This window comes from Cibotium barometz, chromosome 1 (assembly GCF_041138505.1).
Source record: "Cibotium barometz isolate CiBa-2024 chromosome 1, ASM4113850v1, whole genome shotgun sequence".
NCBI lineage: Eukaryota > Viridiplantae > Streptophyta > Polypodiopsida > Cyatheales > Cibotiaceae > Cibotium > Cibotium barometz.
The window spans coordinates 59045976-59068188 of record NC_141046.1 but is presented as its reverse complement, the minus strand read 5'-3'; the positions used below and the strand labels follow the sequence as shown (position 1 = coordinate 59068188).

The following is a 22213-nucleotide window of genomic DNA, read 5'->3' as shown; positions in this document are numbered from 1 at the left end:
GCTTACTCAAACTACTAGCTATCGACTCCCAAGTCGAGTCCTCGTCTTCTCTATCTTTCCACTTATCTTATATTCAAGGATCAACTTGTCCGTGAGTTGTCTTTTCCTGAAATCTATCACCCTCTGAGGTTCATGTGTAATGTAGGACAAGTTCTCAACCTCAACATGTTTCTGAGGCGTACTAAGGTTATCCTTAGCTTCCAATATTTCTTTCATTCGCTCGACTGACATGAAAGATTGGATGCACTTTCACATTTGGAGGCAACTCTAGAAGCATATCCTTCAAAGCTTGATTCACCCTCTTTGTTTGCCCATCAGATTGAGGATGATAAGAGGAACTCATATTCAACGTTGTCTCCAATGTTTGGAGAACGAGCTGCCAGAAGTGTCCATAAAACTTCTAGTCTCTATCATTGACTGTATCAAAAAATCGTGCCATCTTTGTCAATCTGTCTATCACTACCTATATAGCATCATGCTCTTTACTGGTCTATGGCAAACCTAAGACGAAGTCCATGGAAATGTGCTCCCATTTATCTCCTAGGATCTCTAGAGGATGTAACATACCTCTAGCCCTAAGGTGTTTAGTCTTATTCACTTGGCATTGACAACACTTTACCACATAGTCTTGAAGTAAAACATTTGTTTTAGCAAATCAAAGGTTCTTTGTATTCGTGGGGATGACCCGCTGTAGGAGTGTCATGACATTCATACAGGATTCTTTTCCTAATCTCATCGTTATTTGGTACGCAAACCTTCTCATTTCGGAACAACAATCCATTCTCTCGATAAGGAGCGGACCACTTTCCACACTCATAGATGGCATGACTCGTGAGTCTCGGTCTAAATAGCATACCAGCTGATCATCTCATAAAAAACATCCCTGCTTACCCTCAACTCATGTGTAGCAGGGTTATAACACCTGTATCCCTTTTGCTCAAGGGAATACCCAATAAACGCACATTTTTTAGCTTTTGGATTCAGCTTAGTTCTCAGCTCATCTGGCACATGCACATATGCAATGCATCCAAAGACTTTCAGATGAGATAAATCAGGTTTTCTGCCAAGAAACCTCTTCTCTGGAGTTACATCATGTATGGCTGTAGTTGGTGGAGTCCTGTTCATGATGTAAACTGCTGTAAAAAGAGTCTCAGCCCAATAGCTATGCAGCATATTCTTCTCTCCCATCAATGCTCGCGCAATCTCAGCAATGTGCCTGTTTTTTCGCTCAGCAACTCCATTTTGCTGCGGAATGTATCTACATGTAAACTGTCTATTGGTCTCACATAGTTCTCTTAGAGGGTCATAAAGGTTAGCCCTAATCTCGATGAAGCTCAAAGAGTTCACCTTTCCAATTCTACTCAAGGCATTGTTCAGGTTACCCTTCTGATACTTTATTTCCATATCAAAGTCTCACATTAACTCAATCCACTGTGCCTTTCTCTCAAGGTCTATCATAAATGTAGTTAATACACTCATGGTCGGCCAGCACAACCAACTTGGTTCATAAAGATAATGTTGCCAAGTTTTTAGAGCATGTTTAACCGCATACATCTGTTTCTCGAGTGTGCCATTTGACTTGCGTATCATCAAGCTTCTTGCTTTCAAATGCCATAGTTTGACCATCCTAGAACAATGTGGCCCTTATCGCGAAATCACTAGTATTTATGTCGACCACAAATGGTTTGCTAGGGTCCGGCAAGGCCAATACATGAGCTTTCTTCACCTTAAGCTTGAGAGCTTGAAAGCCTCATCAAGCTTCTTGTTCCAAGAAATTGTGTTCTTGGACTTGCATCCTCTTCCCCGAAGGAGGTTTGTGAAAGGTACGGTTAACTATGAATAATCCTTAGTAATAACTAGAGATTATTCATAGTACTGGTGATAACCACTATGAAGGTGATAACCAGGGATTATTCATAGTACTAGTGATAACCAAGGATTATTTATAGTACTGGTGATAACTAGTACGGAGTCAATCTTCGTAAATTAGGTAGCTCCCTGAAGCCTAGCTTTGTATAGTTATAGGCATCTGAGACACTCGCTGATCCCAAAATTGTGCGCCCACGACATGTCGACGTGATACTAACGATCACTTGGCTGCGCCTTCACTCCCAACTTCTACACAAGCTGGCATTCATGAAGTTCTGAGTACTCCTAGGGTAAAAAAGAATGTGTACAAATTTTCCCACAACCAACTGACCCATACATTCGTATGAGGTTTGTGGGACTAAAAACTTTCATGTTAAAGCTACAACCCTTGCAAGAACTATGATCTAAAACAATAGTGTGTATGAAAGTAATTTTGCTTTTAGCCTTGGTCGCATGGGTTGCCTTCGACTTTGACTTTCGCTTATTGTGCGTCGTTCGTTCTCTTATGCCCTTGCTGACCACACTTCAAGCACTGACCCTCCTTAATGAAATGAAGTGTCTGCTCCGCTTTCTTTGATTTCTTCGAATTGGGATCTCCCATAGTCTGTGATTGACTTTGGGTCTTTGTTGGAGTCTGTGAAGTCTTCCCATGCTTAAACTTTCATTTACATTGGTCTGTCAATGAGGGTTGTTGGGGCTTCTTAGGTTGTTTCTTTGCCACGGTCTCATCATAAATCTTAGCATATTGGATGGCATTATCCAATGTTGTACGTGGATTGTTTTTGATCTGGAGTTGATATCCATTAGCCACCCACAAAGAATGCCAAAATAGTGATAGAATCTATATGCGTTGCCCAAGCTTGCGACTCTCTTAATTTATGTAGATAGGTATCAAAAGGTATATTCTTCATTTCCAAGCTTTTAAACTTGGGTACCATGCCATACTCGTCCTTGGCGTGCAAGAACTCTTCTCAAATAATCTACCCATGTCGTGGGTTTCACGCGCAACTCTTTCCACCAAGTAAGGGCTTTTCTTGTTTAGGAATCCTTGTACGATGCGTACCTTCTTATTGTAACGCCGAGAGGCTAGAAGGGGTTTCACAAAACACTTGACCATTATGATAAAGTTGCACGATGCGGAAGAAAAACATGGGGGGAGAGAGAGAGAGAGAAAATGAAATGAAATGATATATTAACGTCTTCAAAAGGCCAAAATGACCTATGAGACCGAAAAGGTTACAACAATTGGTGGATCTGATACAATGTCTGTGTAAGAAAAGCTAAAAACAACTAACTGAAACTGAAATAACTATGAGGAAAAGTACGGTAGAGAGAGAGAGAGAGAGAGAGAGAGAGAGAGAGAGAGAGAGAGAGAGAGAGAGAGAGAGAGAGAGAGACATTAGACAGTGAACATCTTTATTATAGCAAGAGGCTTTTACAATGGCAATACCAACCAACAGATGGGTGTAGAGTATATGCCTGTGAATTGGAATGTTGGATACTAGTGATGATAGGAAGAGTTCTTTATATGGGAGGCTTGTGGTTGGCTGACGGTAGCCCATGACCTATAAATCCCCACAACCATATCAAATATGAGAAAATAAGGATATGCCAAATAAAAGGACCAGATCCTACAACACATGAGATGCACAAATTCTAACACCCTCTCTGCAGCTCAATTTGTGCAAAAGTTTGAAGAAGATAAGTTGATGAAGATGCAACCATGGGCACTCTAGTACTGCTGATATTGGATACACCTCGAAAAGAGCACGTGCTAACGTGGCTCCTCAAAACAAAATGCCACCCTGAACAGCAAAGAAATTTGCTTGGCTCCAATTATGGAATTACGAGTTTGCCAAAAACGCTGCTCCCATCATCCCCCAACAATAGACAGTGAACACATCATGTCTCAAAAGACCTCGAACAATGAACGTGGAACTCATCTAGTGCAACACCAAGCAATAGGCTTGGAACAAATCTAGTCCATAGCTCCAAAAATGAACGTGTCTCGCTAGATATTTTACCTGCTTGGAACTCCGGCACACTAGTTCCATGCACCAAAAGTCGGGGCTTGTGACAGCCCCATCTCCCGCCCACAAGCCTCCTCTGGTTGGAAGCACACGGGGGGAAACTATCTGCATAACTATAGAAGCTGACCATTCAGGTCCTTTCTAGCTGTTGTAGCCTTGGGGGCACTAGAAGTATCACTGGAACTATCAGAGTCATCATCTTGTATATGATCCTTTCCTGTCATGTGCACAGTGGGTATCTACCGTGTGCTATACGCATGCAAGACTAGTTTCGAGGCTTGGGGAAGCTTGGAACTAGGCAGGCTGATTGACGAGCTGAGTTAGGGATATACTAACGGGCGGGCACCCAAGTATGGACGGGCGGGCGGCCAAGTGTGGACGCCCGATGGCCGGCCAAGAGCCTATAAAAGGGTGGCCAAGGTTAGTTATTGTAATATAGAGAGTCTCGCGAGTTTGTGAGAGCTCTATGGTCTTGGAGCCTGGATCTAGTGCAGACGTGCACCTGCTTTGTGCAGCCGAGGCCGGCAGCGATCTCGAGGCCCGCGAGGGCAGCTTCGTGGCGGTATGGGACGTCACGAGGAGGAGATTGGTCGGTACGTCAACCTAGTTAGCTCAGCTCGTGGCTCGGTGGGGACAGCCAAGACTGTGGGCTCGCCCACGGCTGTCATGGTTGGGAGGTGAGTCAGGCCTGCACCCCCTTGCTTGTTTGTTGTTCGTTTGTTTGCAGGATTCGAGTTTCGAACCAAGATCGATCACGAGGGAAGATCCGTGGGGATTTGACAGTGGTATCAGAGCATACCTCGTGAACGAGCAAGTCGGTAGGTAGAGAAGATGAGGTCGAAGTACGGTATGTGTTTAAAAGCTTGCTGTTTTTTCTGTGCATACTGCAGTTTTCAGATTTTGTATGTGTTTTTCCTTCATCAAGGACACCCATGTTGATGGGAGATGGTAGGTTGAATAGGGTTGATTGCTTTTGCAAAGAAGAGGCCTTGTGTGCAGTCGCATATCTTGCAGGAAGAGAAAACAGAAAAAAAAGAGAGGAAAAAGCACGTTTATTGCTTTTCGTTGATTGAACGAGAGAGAGAGAGCAAGAGAACTGCTGGTTCACTTAATCGTTGGCGAGTGGGTTTGCTGGCGACTTCTGTTGACGTGGCAGGCGAGCAGGAGCGTATGCAGGTGGGCGCATGGGCCTGCGTGGCCAGGCGGCCAGGCCCATGTAGGCGCCTAGGCCAGGCGGGTAGGCGCCCAGGCCAGCCCAGGCCTACGCAGGCGCCCCAGCCGGGCAGCGCCTAGGCCAAGCTTACGTAGCGCAGGCGGCCCAGGCCACCTACAGCAGGATGGCGCCTGGGCAGACCAGCGCTCAGTCGACCACGCACAGCCGGCGGGCGCCCAAGCTTTCGTACAGGCGCCGAGTTTCCAGCAGCCGACACGCAGGCAGGTTCTTGCGCACGCAGCAGTGACGACAGCATGCGCCGTCGGGCTAATCCAGGCGCCAGGAGGGATGCGAAGAAAAAAAAAAAACACGTAAGAAAGCAACGTTTTTTTTATGCTTTCGTTTTTGTTTTTTTTTAGGGGAGGTTAAAATTTTAAATTTTAAAAGAACCCCCCCTCTCTAAGGTTTCCAAAGGTGTCTATTTTTTTTAAAGAAAACCGAATATATATATCCATATATATATATATTAATAAATATATATATATATATATATATATTTATTCAAGAAAAAAAAAGAAAAAAAAACACACAAAAGCTAAAGCAAAAGCTAAGCCTAGCTTTTCGAGTTTTTTTGGCTTTTGGGAAACCTTTATAATCCCCCTCATGTGGGCTTCTTGCCACACATCTCTCGACTTCTCGAGTTCTCAAGTTCTCGAGTTCTCAAGTTTTCAAGCTCTCAAGCTCTCGAGTTTCGCTCGCACTTTTGTTGTGCAAGGACCAAATTTTCTCTCCGCGTACCCTCTTCACGATGTCGACCCAAGAATCAGAGTTGGAGCCCCTCGTGGAACGCGAAGGCTTGCCGGCTACGGAAGGCACTGATGCCGATCTTTTTGACGAGTTTGTGTCAAAATCAGATTTCCAAGAGTTCAAAGTAACTCTTGAAGCTTCTTCGGCGGAACGTCAGGCACAAATCGCAGCCCAGATGCAGGCTTTGCAGAACTCCATCGCTCTCTTGACCACTATCCTCTCTACTTTCTCGGGAATGGATACCTTGGCTTCTGCTTTAGGCCCCAATATTACTCCGGAACCGTTCGGAGGCGAGCAAAAGCAACGAACCAAGGAGATCGTGGACACTTGGCTACACAAGTGGCAAGTTCACTTTCAGTTTCATCCATATGATGATGGAAAGAAGATACAGTTAGCAGCAGGTTTCCTGTCCGGCAAAGCTTTGCTTTGGTGGAAGGAACTGAACCCAAAGCCAACGACTTGGGCACAATTTGAAGACATTTTCAAGAAAGAATTCCTCAAAAAAGAGGATGATTATGATGTTGTTGCCCGGTTTTCAGCTTTGACCATGACCTCGCAGCACCTCACTTATGAGGTCTACCTCCAGAAATTTCGTGACTTGCAGATGAAAGCTACAAAGATGGATCCCACTACTCTGTTGGGGTTTTTCGTAGCTGGTTTACCAGACTCGTACCGATTACAGGTTAAAAATAACAAATGTAAAACATTGGACGAGGCCATTCATTCAGCTCGTATCTATGATGATACGATGGTCTCTTCCAAGTCAAAACCCGTTACCGAGCAGGGGAACAAGCATAAAAGAAAGTTCTCCACACCTATGGCTAACACGACTGAAGGCAAGTCTTCGGACCAACCTTCGAAGAATACAAGTTCGACACCAGCGAAGAAGAAACGACTCCTTAGGGCTTTGAAGCTCAAGAAGGAAGGACGTTGTTTTATCTGCGAAGAAAAAGGACACATGCGTAATGAGTGCCCGAAGCAAAAGGGTACCAAGTCAAACGCAGGACCCAAGCCAAAGGCAGCTAACCAGTTGTCTTTGACAGGTACGTCAATTACTGTACTTTCTCGCCCTAGTACTTGTTCTGATTGTTTGTTCAATTCTAAGGTATTTGGCATACATGATCTTCTCCGAGTTTATGGAGAAGTGAATGGCCATAAAATTCACATTCTTTTAGACCCTGGCAGTTCGCATAACTTTGTTAACTACAAACTTGTGCAGAAATTGAGTCTTGACACGACACTCAGCGACCATACCTATGAGGTACGTCTACCTGCGGGCAGACAAGTTTGGGATCGCAAGGTCGAGATGCTTCCAATCCAGATTCAGGACTACAAAGATACTCTGGAATGCTATGTCATGCATCTGGAAAATGTAGACTTGTTATTAGGGATTGAGTGGTTTAAGACTCTTGCTGTCCAGATAGATTGGTCTAGTCATATTTTTTCTTTTCAGCATAGGGACACCAAGTATAGTATTTTAGGTGATTGTATCCATCCCTCTCAGGGACCTCTTGTAAATACAATTGATTTTGGAAATATAATGAATTCTTCTTTGTACACCACTTTCCATTGTGTATTGATTCCACTTTCTTCTTTTCTCATCCCTTCCATGGATGTGAATGAATTAAGTGTGTTTGAAAGCAAAGAATTACAGAAGATACTTGATTCATTTCAAGATGTATTTCCTAAGGAATTGCCATCGGGTTTACCACCTGAACGGGCAGTAGATCATCGTATTGACTTGATCCCTGGTGCTCATCCTGTGAGTATTCCACCTTATAGGATGAGCCAAGCTGAGGAAGATGAGTTGGCTAAACAACTCGAAGATTATCTGAGGATGGGCCAGATCCGTCCAAGTAAATCACCTTGGGGTGCACCTGTGTTGCTTAGGAGAAAGAAGGACAATACTTGGAGAATGTGTATAGATTACAAAAGATTGAACAAGTTGACTATTGAGAACCGTTATCCTCTCCCTAGATCAGATGACCTAATTGACCGATTAGTAGGAGCGAAATATTTCACGAAGATAGATTTACGTACTGGCTATCACCAGATACGTATTCATGAAAGGCATGTCGAAAGAACCGCCTTTCGGACTAGGTATGGTCATTACGAGTTTCTCGTATTACCTTTTGGGTTAACCAATGCTCCAGCCACTTTCCAGCAAATGATGAACGATCTTTTTCGTGAACATTTGGGAAAATTTGTGGTGGTGTTCCTGGATGATATTTTGATTTATAGTCGTACTCTTGAGGATCATGTCAGACACCTCACGATTGTCTTATCTATTTTAAGACAGAATCGACTATATGCTAAATTGAGTAAATGTGAGTTCTTTATGACCGACATCATTTACTTGGGACACAAGATCACTAGAGATGGATTGAGCATTGACTATGACCGAGTTCAGAAGGTTTTGGACTGGCCCATACCACGAACAGTGAAACAACTTCGTTCTTTTCTCGGTTTTGTAGTTTTTCTTAGGAAGTCTGTACGGGAGTACTCTCAGCTCACACTACCGATGACCGACTTATTGAAAGGTCGTGGACGTAAGTCCAATCAGCCTATCACTTGGAATAACGATTTGGATATGGCCTTCAGACTTTTGAAAGATAAAGTCAAGGAAGCACCTATCTTAGCATTGCCTGATCCTAGTCGGCCTTATGTTCTTGAAACTGATGCCAGTGACTATGCTATCGGGGCTGCTTTATTTCAAGATGGTAGACCGGTTGCTTTTGAAAGTAAAAAGCTAGATGACACTCAATCTCGTTGGCCAACCCTTGAGAAGGAGCTTTATGCTGTGATTCATGCTTTCAAGGTTTGGAGACATTATTTATATGGCTCCAAGTTTGTGGTATTGACTGATCATCAGTCAATCAAGTATGTGTGTGATGTGGACGATTTGAGAGGTAGGAAAGCTCGTTGGGCAGAGTTAATGCAAGATTTTGATTTTGAGATCCGTTATCGGAAAGGGTCCATGAATAATATTGCAGATGCGCTTAGTCGAATTAGAGAGGTGAATTCTTTGTCGTTCACCGAGATTTCTACTGACTTATTTCAGTCATTGAGAGGGCTTTGCAGGACTGATAGTTATTTTGGTCCATTTTGGCAGAGGATCCAGGACGGGAGCTCATTGATTGACCAAGACTCGGTGACTGAGCAGTCTACCATTCAGGCTGCAGGAGGTCAGTGGATGATTCGGAATGGTTTACTATTCCGTAATGACAAAATTTGTGTACCACAGATCCCGGACATTAGGTCCAAGATTCTGAGGGAGTGTCACGACGCCCCTTTTGCTGGACACCCTGGGGTACATAGGACACTATCATTAGTGAAACACACTTTTTATTGGCCGAAGATGAAAGGGTATGTAGAAGATTATGTTCTCAAGTGTCAGATTTGTCAGGCAAATAAAGCTGAACGCTTTAGACAGGCTGGGTTGTTGCATCCTTTGCAAATCCCAGGTAATAAATGGGAAAGTATTTCCATGGATTTTATTACCGGATTGCCAAGAACACATCAAGGCCATGATTCTATTTGGGTTGTGGTAGATCGCTTGACAAAGATGGCTAGATTTTTACCGACCCGGAAGACTATTACAGCTACGCAATTAGCTCGGCAGTTTATCGAGCAATTGTTTAGACTGTACGGGTTACCGCAGGACATAGTCAGTGATAGGGACTCTAAGTTTACGAGTGACTTTTGGAAACTTGTTTTCGAGAAGTTGGAAACAACTTTGAATTTGAGTTCCTCTGATCATCCTCAATCTGATGGCCAGACTGAAAGAGTGAATCAGATTTTGGAGGATATGCTTCGAGCATATGTATCCAAAAGACAAAGTTCATGGGAGGATTATCTTCCTATGTTAGAATTTGCATATAACAGTACTAAGCATACGAGTACAGGGTTTAGTCCTTTCATGCTTATGTACGGTTTTCAACCAAGATCACCTGTTACAGTAGGATTCTCAGGACTTCAGCATGATGCAGCACGTAATTTTTTGCAAGATATGCAAGAAATGTTACAAGTTGCGAAGGAATCTATTAGAAGTGCTCAAGACCGAGACAGGTTTTATTCTAATAGACATCGTTCACCTAGAGAGTTCTTTGAAGGAACGATGGTGTATTTGCGAGTTCCGAAAGATTCCGAGACTTTATGGACAGGTAGATCTCCGAAATTATCCCCTAGATACTGTGGACCATTTCGTGTTACACGACGGATTGGTTCAGTTGCATATGAATTGGATTTGCCATCTCATGTGAAAGTTCATCCTGTATTTCATGTCAGTAGACTTAAGGAAGTACTGGGTGGAGCAGATCAGTTAGTTACTCCTCAAGAAATTATAGATGTCCAGGACATGACATTTGTTCCTCACGAACCTGAAAAGATTCTTGGATTTCGTGAACGAAGATTGCGTCATACGCTTATCACGGAATACAAGATCAAGTGGAAGGATCGTGTTGAGGAGGACGCTACATGGGAGACATTGACTTCTCTTCAGAGAGATTACCCTGGCTTTTTAGTGAGCTCAGGAGTGAGCTCTTAGAGGAAGGGGAGTATGTCATGTGCACAGTGGGTATCTACCGTGTGCTATACGCATGCAAGACTAGTTTCGAGGCTTGGGGAAGCTTGGAACTAGGCAGGCTGATTGACGAGCTGAGTTAGGGATATACTAACGGGCGGGCACCCAAGTATGGACGGGCGGGCGGCCAAGTGTGGACGCCCGATGGCCGGCCAAGAGCCTATAAAAGGGTGGCCAAGGTTAGTTATTGTAATATAGAGAGTCTCGCGAGTTTGTGAGAGCTCTATGGTCTTGGAGCCTGGATCTAGTGCAGACGTGCACCTGCTTTGTGCAGCCGAGGCCGGCAGCGATCTCGAGGCCCGCGAGGGCAGCTTCGTGGCGGTATGGGACGTCACGAGGAGGAGATTGGTCGGTACGTCAACCTAGTTAGCTCAGCTCGTGGCTCGGTGGGGACAGCCAAGACTGTGGGCTCGCCCACGGCTGTCATGGTTGGGAGGTGAGTCAGGCCTGCACCCCCTTGCTTGTTTGTTGTTCGTTTGTTTGCAGGATTCGAGTTTCGAACCAAGATCGATCACGAGGGAAGATCCGTGGGGATTTGACATTTCCCTTCTTTGAAAACTTGGTCCTAGCTTGGGCTTTACCTTTGGTCTTGCAATCCTTGGCCAAGTGACTCTTCTTTCCACAAGAGTAGTAGCGACACCGTTCTATCTTTTGCAATGTAGCAAGCGCTTGATCCTGTCCACTAGGAGGGAACCTTACCTTTTCCTGAGAAACAAGGACAGATTCCTCCTCCAAGAGGGAACCCATATCCACGGCAATAGAAAATCTCCGCAAGCAAGGCTTTGTGCCACTGATGATCTCAACAATCCACCACCAATCTCCAAAACTTCTGGAGCAGCAGGAACCACAAGGACCAATCAGCCAGCCCCGTCAAAGATCTGAGATAGAGAGAGACTGGATAGCAGCAAAACAGTCCACAAAAATCCTCCGAGAAACACCCACCAAGAGGGGAGGGACGCCTGGGAAGAAGATGAACGACAACAGCCACTTGTTGGGCTGCAACACAAGCAAGAAACGTACCTCTGGCTGCAATCCAAGCTGTAAAAACAGCCACTGACCACCAAAAAATCCCGCCTCTAGATCGCATCTTGAACTTTGTAAGGAAAACGTAGGGCAGGAGCACCTGAAGAGAAAACGCTGATGAAGAAGGGGCGTCACTGCAAAAAACGCTGATCCAGGAGTGAAGAAAAAGCTGCCACCTTCAAGCTCCAGGAATGAAGCGCCACGAGGTAGAAAAACGCACATATGAGCAGCCAGGTACCCAGGCGTTCGATACCAGCCACGAAGACAAAAGCACCCAGAAAAACGCTGTAGAAGGAAGCTCGAAACTCGCAAAAACACTGCTGTAAACACAGCAACCAGCCACCTCGCCTGCTCCAAACTCCACTAGGAAACGCAAGTGCAGAAAACTCCACCAGAAAACACACAAGTGCTGGACAGCCACTTGAAGCCTCCAGGGTGGGCGATTTGCAGAAAAAACGCAGATGGAGGAGAGAGGACAGCAGCAAGGCATCAGAGAAATGCGAGAAGGAGGGCCGGATCAGTAGGGAACCTGGGCGATCATACCATGATAAAGTTGCACAATGTGGGAGCAAAACATAGGAGAAATGGAGAGAGGGAGAGAGAGAGAGACATCAGACAATGAACATCTTTATTATGTAGCAAGAGGCTTTTACAATGGCAATACCAGCCAGTAGATGGGTGTAGAGCATATGCCTGTGAATTGGAATGTTGGATACAAGTGGTGAGAGGAAGAGGCCTTTATATAGGGAGACTTGTGGCTGGCCGACTGTCCCCATGTAGCTGCCAGACAGCAGCCCACGACCTATAAATTCCCACGACTAGATCAAATATGAGAAAATAAGAATATGCCAAATAAAAGGACCATATCCTACAACACATGAGATGCACAAATTCTAACACATCAATGCAATCAAACACTTAAATTAGTCATAACCTTAAACATATGCCACTTAATTCCATAAAATTGTAAAAGAGAGATGTGCACATCTAACACCACATAGAGGCCAGAATGGGCCGAACCCCCCCTCGCTCCCTTCTTTTTTGTGGAGTATTTCCAGGTTTGGGATACGGTCAACTATGAGGTTTTTAATTACTAAGCACCTTCTTGGTGCAGATGCATCACAAAACATAATTCCTCAATTTAATTCCCTACATGGGTTCCTTTTATCTCCTAATGCGAACAAATCATTTTAAAAACAATACATATATAATCATAAACTTGAATTACAACACAATCTGGAAAGACATTCCTTGGTGCACCGAGTTACATACAAACTAGGCATTGCAACTGTCGTGGCGATAAATTATCACATAATAGTAAGGTGAAATGTCTCCTCACTCATCTACACCAACATGGAACCTATCAAGCTCGGGTTTGCAATCTTGGAAGGAACCCTCGCCCTGCTTTGTGGTGGATTAATGAAACTCGCCTCAGTTGCGTAATAAACAATTCACTTCTAATCACACTTAGCCAACTTTAGGCTGAATTTTGAAGCAAACCACTCAAAATTTTAGCAATCACTTGAGAGAGATAGATAGAAGAATGGAGTTGACACAACATAGACCCGAAATGGTTGGGCCCCTTCATAGGAATATAGATTATTCCTCTAGCATTTTAACAAAGTGTATTTTTGGCTGATTAAATTCAGCATGGTATCACCATCAAACAAGATTGAAAACAAATGATTTGGAATCTCCTAATTTGTTCGTGATGGCTTACCATACACGCACAAGAATTGGAGAAACTCACCTGTCTGGGTGCCACCCCAATGGCCTTCCAATGGGTCACACAATTGGTTGTCTTCTATTGTGTTTTGGATGCACACAAGAGTGTAGTACTTCGAAGAAGAATTGAGCTAGCTTTTCTTCAAGGGCTTTGAAACACTTTCTCGCATACACTTGGGCAGCACCTCCGCCACGAAGTGATGGTCTTCTCTTTGCAAAAGAATCCCCACACTTTGATAGAGTAGCTGTAGCCTCCTTGTCTTCTTGCTCTCAAGCTCTAAGTGTTGTTTCTCTCTCTCACAAAATGATTATGAAGTTCTTCTTACAAGTACATAAAATGAGTTCTTGTTAGAAGTCATCTCCTGTCTTTATGTAGACACCTGGGCCTTTGTTGTGGGTGTGCCCCCTTGTAGGTGTTTTTTCATTTTTCCTCACTCCTCGTATTTTTCCCCATATTTTTTTCATTTTTTCTTGGCCTAGGGTGACAGTCGTGTGTTGGCAGCTGTTGTTCTCTTGTTTTTCTCTGGCCAACTGTACCCGACCTTGGGATAGTGCCCCGACCCTGTTTGTGCTGGCCGATTGGCCTTTAGAGCACGTCGTGGAGAACTGGACCCAATCGGCTGTCTCTGGAGTAGGCCGACTGCTGCCTGGGGTCCATATATAATGGACCCCTCACTTCCTTGCTATTGTATCTTGTATTCGGGATCTTCTTTGTGTATATAGAGTAGAGTTACACGCCTCTCTCTCTCTCTCTCTCTCTCTCTCTCTCGTGCTGTTTTTTTGCATTGTGTTTGCTCGTGTTCCCAGATTTGGTCATCATCTCCGCTGCATATTCTGACATGGTATTAGAGCCCTAGGCTCTTGATAGTTCTTGGGATTTGTGTGAGCAAGAGGGGGATTGTTGTGTTGCTGATTGGTGGACTGTTAGGGACTGTTTGGGAAGAGGAGAAGCAAGAAGATGGCGGGTTGATTTGTTGGACAGCCACTTGCAGTTGTAAGTTCTTCTTTGTTCCCACCGACCCACCCTTTTTCATATTACATCCCCGCAATGGCAGATTTGTTAGAGATGGCCGAGAGGCATGTGAAGATTCCTACACTCCCCACGTTCCCGGTGGACCGTCAGTTGGACGGGAACAATTACGGCATATGGAAGGTTATGATGAAATCTGTTCTGGAGTCTTATGACCTTGCTGATTTCATCATTGTTGGGGTTCCACGGCCAGAAGTAGAGGAAGGGGAGTTACCGTCAACCCGAAGGGACCTGGAGGCACAGGTACAATTGTGGGATCGTGTCAACGCAAGGGTCCGTTTATTTATCTTCCTCAACCACACACCGTAGGTAATCAATCATATCAAGCATATGACGCGGGCCAGAGGTATATGGCAGCATTTGGCTTTATAACAGGGTATCGCCCATGAAGAGGATTTCTGTTAGATCACCGCAGCGCCACTACGGGTGCTACCACAGGAGGGAACGGCCTTTGGCACACCACCTAGCCACAGAGGAAGAATGAGGATTGCCCCTTATCCCCCAGGCTATATAGTGTGTGGCCTGCCGTCCACACTAGCCTAGCCGAATGTTAGATCACCGTAGCGCCACTACGGGTGCTACCACAGGAGGGAACGGCCTTTGGCTCACCACCAATTTCAAAACTTGAAATTTGGGCAACATTCTTCCAGGCTTCCAAAATGCCTCGTGCTAGAGATTCAATGTGGACTCATGTCATTCCCATGGGCAAGTATGGGGGTTCAGGCACTGAAAAATGGAAGTGCAAGTATTGTGATAAGGTCTCAGGTGGATCTGCAAACAAGATAAAGGCTCATTTTTCAGGTCTAAAAGGCAAAGGCATTGGTGCTTGTGATAAAGTGCCCCAGGATATCAAAGCCTCTCTTCTACAATGGAGGAGGGAGCAAGAAGCAGCCATGAAAGGATTTGGAAGCAGCCATGATGACATGCAGGAAGAGGAGGAGGATGTCACCAAAAGAGCTAGAGTGGGTGATGAACAAGAGATGCAGAGTCAAACGGCTGTAGGTTCTATCTCTGCTCCTTGTGCCCACAGGTCTTCCTTGCCCATTAGGCCTTCTTTGAAGAGTGCAAGCATTAAAGCTCGTTTTCAGAAAGCAGCAATTGCTGAGGCCACCCGTGAATTGACAAGGTTGTTTATTCAGTGTGCTTTGTCATTTCACATTGTGCGCACTCCAAGATGGAAGAAGACCATGAGAGCCATTAGCCGCATTGGGTATGAGTGGGAGGGTCCCAAATATGACTCCTTACGCAAGAAGCACTTGAGAGATGAGAAAGATCTTGTACAGCTTGAGATGGAGCTTTGAAGGCAACATGGCATAAATATGGATGCACCATATTATGTGATGGTTGGACAGATATGCGGAAAAGGAATGTTTATAACATTTTGGTGTCCTCCTGCAAGGGCGTAATGTTTATGCGTGCCATTGATGCTTCAGTTCTAGGGACGGTGATGACAGGAGCCTTTATATGGCAACACATACGCTAGACAATGTTAGAGATTGGTGCTCAGCATGTGGTGCAGGTGATTACTGACAATGGCTCTAATTGTGTGTCCATGGGCAGAATGTTAGAGGATGAGTTCCTAGAGATAGTGTGGACTCCTTGTGCAGCACATAGTCTTGACCTCATGATAGAGGATGTTGCTAAAATCCCTTGGATTTCTGAGATCTTTGCTATAGCTCGGAGCATGGTGAGGTTTGTTACCAAGAGGCTAAAAATCCTCTACATGTACCGTGCCCATACCCATAGTGATCTAGAGTTGCTCAAGCCCTCAAAGACCAGGTTTGCGTACATGTTCATTGTGATTGAGAGGCTAGTGAGAGTCCAGCAAGGGCTACTCCGCACAGTTGTGTCACGAGAGTGGATGGCATGGGAGGATCGAGAGCAGCCCAAGGCAGTGGCATTTGTGCGTGCTGTGATGCGAGAGAGTTGGTGGGATGATGTCAAAGCACTTGTGAAGGCCACTCAGCCTCTTTACAGTGTCCTTCGCATCCCAGACATGGAGGGCAGCACTCTTGGTCTCCTTTACGAGTTCATGGACCGTATTGGAGAAGCCCTGAATCGGTGCACCGTTCTATCAGCAGAGAGGTATGTAATATGCAATATGCATGTCTTTCCAGTTTTGTACTTGTCGGGTTTATTTGGCTTTGGTTGTTGGTGAATCGTTATTCGTGACTTGGTCTATGAATAGGGTCCAGGACATCAGGGAGGTTTGGAACCGTAGATGGAATTGGTTTCATAGACCAATCCATTCGGTTGCCCATATACTGCATCCTCTATGGCGTAATGAGGAGCAGTTCAACAACGAGGAGTTGGAAGAAGGGTGGCAACAGTACATCCAGAGGTGGACAGGAGGTGATATTAATCTCTTGAGAAAATTGGAGGATGAGCTCTTGGTATATCGCAATGGGAGCCGTGTGTTTGGAAGACCCACCGCACTACTAAGAGAGACACAGCTACAGCCAGTCTCATGGTGGGAGAAATATGGGATTGGTACTCCATTACTGGTAAGTGTTTAGTATTCAAATGTTACATCAATAATAGCCATGAATCATGATGCAATGGGAGGTTAGTGCTTTATCATGACTACTTACAAAGTTTTATGTCCTTTCTATGACAGAAACGCCTTGCATTGCGAGTCCTCTCACAAGATTGCAGCTCTGGGTCTTGTGAGAGGAACTGGAGCACATGGGCTCTCTTCCACACAAAGAAGAGGAACAAATTGAGCAGTGCTCAATTAGAACGGTTGGTTTATTGTCATTGCAACCTCCGTCTAATTGAGCAACAAGGCAATCCAATCGAGCTGCGCCAAGTGAATGTCGACAAGATTGACATAGAGTTGGTGAAGGATGTACCGGATATTCCTCAGGAGGAGCGTGACATCTATGCTATGCTTTACGAGGAGTTGATGGCACCAGCTCGTATCACACGAGTGCATGCATCTAGAGATGGAGTTTCTAGGAGTGCTACGGCTACAGAACCTGAGATTTATGAAGCTGAGGCAGAGTCTTCTTCCGGCACAGAGTCAGAGACATCAGAGGATGGAGCTGACCATGAGGAGTCGTCGTCGTCTCCGTCTGAGGAGGATGACTCCTGAGTCCTGACTCCTGATTCTATTTTCTACTTTATTTTGTACTATGTACTGTGTGTCACATGTGACACGGATTGAAGTTTTTATCTAGGATTGAAGTTTGAAACTTTGAGTTTGAAGTTTGAACATGGATGACTGCCTTGGCATATTTGGCATTTGCTATCCCATGGGCCATGGGCCCATTATGCATAGATGATAGTACATACTTATTACTAAATCCTGATACATCATACAAGCATGCATATATTCAACATATTATCATTTTATCAATGCTATCAATGATCCCATATATTCTGGCATATAAATATCATATATGGTATTGATTTTTCACATGCCAAGATGGGAAAGTTTGAAACGCGTTTCAAACTTCTGGAAAGGTTTGAAACGTTTCCAAAACGTTTCAAACGCGTTTTTGAAACGCGTTTTTTGAAACGTGTCGCTACTATGGACATAAGCCAATGGAAAGAAAGATAGATGAACAAGTTAAGAGCTTACCAAAATCAGCTCGTGGTTCTGCACTCGTGAAGCCAATCGTACCCGTCTGTACTTGCCTTCTTGCAACCACCTGTCTAATGCACCAAATAAGCTCTGATACAGCACTGCCTGCAACTGTCTGTATAGTCTCTACGCCTGCAGCTGCTGCCACCTGTACTTGGTGGACGGTACAGTCTTTAACACTCTGCACTTGTCCGTACAGGTCTTTAGCACCTGACTGAATCTGTCCGTATAGAACTGTGCGGACTGTGCTGCGCACGCCTGAATCAGCCTGTTCACCTGCTATACCGGTACAGTTCTGTACCTGCAACCAGCCACCTGCCAGCAGTCGTACAGCCGCCTGTACTGGTGTTCGTACGACTGTACCTGCAGCACAGTCGCCGCCAGAACCTGCAGCACAGCCTCTACTTGTTCTCAGCCTCTGTCAGCGCTGTCTGTACCAACAGAGGAACCTGCAGCAGTCGTACTGTACCCTGTACTTGCAGCAGTCCGTACACTTGTACTTGCTGTCATACAGCTCTGTACGGCCTGTCTGAACAGTTTTGTTCTTCTCACATACAGCAGCAAGCATATGCAGTCGACCAGCCCTCTTCTCTTTGCCTCCACGCATGAGCTTGCACGACTTTCCAAAAAGCTAGAGAGAGAGAGAGATGAGAGAGGCGTGTAACTCCAAAAGTGGAGTGGCCTCTCTCCAAAATTGTCCTAGGGCCCCAACTTTAATAAACATTAAAGTTCCCTAGGGGCCACTTAGGCCTAGGGGCAACCCATTAATAAAACATTAAAACATTAATGTTCTTGTTCCCCTCTTCACACCTGGAGATGTCCACACATCATTATCTCTGTCCGGGCACCCCAAATGTGAATCATTTAATATTTTTGCTCAGCAACCACCATGCCCACACTTGTGCTGTTCCATTTTCACAGGGTCATGACATACCCCCCTCTTGAAAAATGGCAAGCGTCCTCGAGTGCATTCTGGTGATACAGCAAAATATTCAAAGTGAAATATACAATATGGCAAGATCAGCGTCCCAATCTCTCTAAGCCATGCACATGTAACATCATTCACTGCAAACCAATGGCGTAGGAATAGTCCAAGCTGTATACCACTGTGAACCATACACAACCACAACATCCAATGTGACTAGTACACATATATCATAGAAGTCCCATAAACAGATATACTGTCAGCCATCAGTACCTTCGGGTGAGATAAAAACTGCACCAAGCGACCTCTAGATGTCATCTGAGCTTGTCTGTATCAAGGGAGTGGAGGTGCTACCCCCCTCTTGAGCATCAGGTAATGCTCCAGACCCATGCTCTGCTGAACCGGAACGAGCCACAACAAGAGTCGGCTCTAACTCAAAGGCATCGAGATAAAGCTGCAAAACCTGAGGTGAATCTGTTAAGTCACCTTCCTCCATCCACTTCGCATCCATCGGTGAATAGTTCTTGAACTTCACAAGATAGCGACAGGAAACTTTACCTCGTACCTTTCTTTCCTTATGTGCCAGTATCTGCTCTGGAATCAGAACCTCATCAAGTTCCTCAACTTCCGGCTTGAGCCTCATCTGATACATCCTCAGGCACATCCCCACGGAAAGGTCTAAGGAGACTCACGTGAAAAGCATTGTGAATCCTCGAGTGATCTGGTAGCTTCAAACGATAGGCTACCTCACCAATCTTTTCCAATACCTGAAAAGGCCCATAATAACGTATGCTCAACTTAGGGAATAAGCGCTCTTTACCCTTCATCTTCTTGAGTCTAGCCTTTTCAAAGCGCAAAAGAACCCAATCACCCAATGCAAACTCTAATGCACGTCTGTGACGGTCTGCGGCTTTCTTTTGCTTTTGCTGAGTTTTTTGGAGTGCCAACTTAACTCTCCGATAAGCTTCATCCATATTTTCCACATACTGATCAGCCTCAAAGATCTTATCCTTTGTGTGCAAAGTGGGTGGTACCTTCTTCGCTCCTTCCACAATCTCAAAAGGCGCCTTGCTTGTCGAGGTATGAACAGTGTTGTTATATGCAAACTCCACCAAAGGAAGATACTTTTCCCATTGTTGCTTGTGCTCTGACACATAACACTTAAGAAGATCTAACATTGTAGAGTTGGCCTCTTCCGACTGACCATCTGTTTGTGGATGAATTGACGATGAAAACTTGAGAGTTGTACCCATGTTGTCAAACAACCCTCTCCAGAACAAACTCGTCATCCGTGGATCACGGTCACTAATGATAGACGTAGGCAAGCCATGATACTTGAAGATGTTCGCCATGAACAACTTCAGCATATGATCCACTTTGATCGTCTTACGCACGGGAATGAAATGAGCCTGCTTACTGAACCTGCATATGATAGTCCAAATGCCATCATTGCCCGTTTGTGTCCAAATATAAAATCCATGGCAGTGCTCTTCCAAGGTCTATCTGGAATAGGTAAAGGTTGTAGTAACCCTGGTGTCTTTTGACGGTCAAACTTTACCTTCTGACATACGATGCATTGCCTAACAAAAGCATCAACATCTCTTCTCAAGGTTGGCCAATAAAAGAAAGTCTCCACTGCTTTTACCGTGGCGTCAATACCTCTATGACCTGCATACGTTGGAGCATGACTTTCAATCATAACCTTGAGTCGCAATGGCCTGGTAACACACAGTCTGCCATGCATTAATAAAAATCCATCCCTGAGAGTATAATGCTCATGCCGCTGACCCTCAGACATCTGATCATACAACCTTTCAAAGTCCTCATCATGGGCATACTGCTCTTTCATTTCATCAAGCTCATGATGATAAGCAAGTGAAACTGTTGAGACCGGTGGCTTGCGTGACAAAGCATCTGCCACTACATTCTTTTTGCCTTCCACATGCACAATCTAGAAGTGAAACATAGACAAAAAGTTTGTCCATCGCATATGCTTCTCTGAAAGCTTAGTTTGCGTGAGGAAATAACGCAAGGTCTGATGATCTGTCTGCACAGTGAAATCAGTCCCAAGCAAATAGTGTTTCCATGTAGAAAGAGCATGGATTACAGCCAACATCTCTTTCTCATAAACCTGTAAATGCTTCTCGACATCTTGCAATATTCTACTCTCATAGGCTATCACATGTCCTTCCTGCATGAGAACTACCCCAATGCTACTTCCACATGCATCACACTGGACAACAAAAGCCTTTCGGAGGTCCGGTAACACCAATACTGGATCCGAAGTAAGCTTTTCTTTGAGCTTTTTGAAGGCTGTAATTTCCCGATCAGCCCATCTAAACGGAGTTGTCTTCTTTGTTAAGGCATGAAGGGGCGAAGCAATTTCAGCAGAATACCGTATGTACCGCTTGTAATAGGAACACAATCCTAGAAAGCTGCGTACATCATGTACGGTCCTCAAATCTGGCCAATTAAGAATTGCTTCCACCTTCGTTGGATCCATACGGACTCCATGCTTAGACACAATATGCCCCAAGAAATGTATCTCTTGCAAAAAGAACTCACTCTTCTTGCCATTAATAACAGCCTATGGTTCTTGAGTTCTGTAAACACAATGGCCAAATGCCTTCTATGCTCTTCCTTAGTTTGTGAATGCACAATCATATCATCAAAGAATGTGCCCACAAACGCTCTATGAGGCCTGAAAATCCTGTCCATCATTCTGTTAAATGTGGCAGGTGCATTTGTCAAACCAAAGGGCATAACCAAAAACTCATACAACCCAAACGTGGTTCGAAATGCTGTCTTATGCACATCCTCGGGTCTAATACGTATCTGATGATACCCGCTTTTCAAGTCAATACGACTAAAGACTGTGGAGCCCTGTAAAAGCGGTCCAAAATGTCATCGATCCTCGGAATGGGGAATCGATTCTTGATGGTGTTCTTGTTCAGCGCCCTGTAGTCAATGCACATGCACCAAGAACCATCCTTCTTTTTCACTAAGAGTACAGGTGAGCAAAAGGGTGATGAGCTAGGCTGTATCAACCCTTTATTCAAAAGCTCGTGTACCTGACTCATAATTTCTTCTTGTTGAGCTGCACTAACACGGTACGGCGGTCTATTTGGTGGAGTACTACCAGGAATTAGATCAATGGGAGGAAGTTCTCCTAGCAATGACTCGGAAAAACAATCTTGGAACCCACAGAAGAAATCAGTCCTGTCCTTATCTAACATAGACAAATTAGACTTAGACTCATCATCTTGTGCATCCTTTACATAAATCAAGTACGCAGAAAGATGTTTTTTCTTTACTGATGAAATTGCCGTAGCTGATTCAATAGGAACAGATTCCTCTTTAAGTTTTACATCCAAAACATGTTCTTTCCCTCTATGAGTCAGAGTGATCTTCCTATTGTATGTGTCCACCACCGCATGTACTCTATGGCACCATGGCATACCCAACAAAACATCACATCCATCA

At 44.7% G+C, this 22213-nt stretch overlaps 2 protein-coding genes across 3 annotated transcripts in view; both read left to right on the top strand.

The window, feature by feature from the left end:
- The window catches only part of LOC147642241 (long chain base biosynthesis protein 2d-like), a 45914-nt gene that overhangs the window by 3759 nt on the left and 19942 nt on the right, over window positions 1–22213 (top strand). The window lies entirely within an intron of this gene.
- LOC147642242 (uncharacterized) lies at window positions 15670–17313 on the top strand. Its single transcript, XM_086806577.1, has 3 exons — window positions 15670–16304; window positions 16408–16723; window positions 16837–17313. Exons 1-3 carry the CDS (start codon window positions 15706–15708, stop codon window positions 17311–17313), a joined length of 1392 nt encoding a protein of 463 aa, XP_086662703.1. The 5' UTR covers window positions 15670–15705.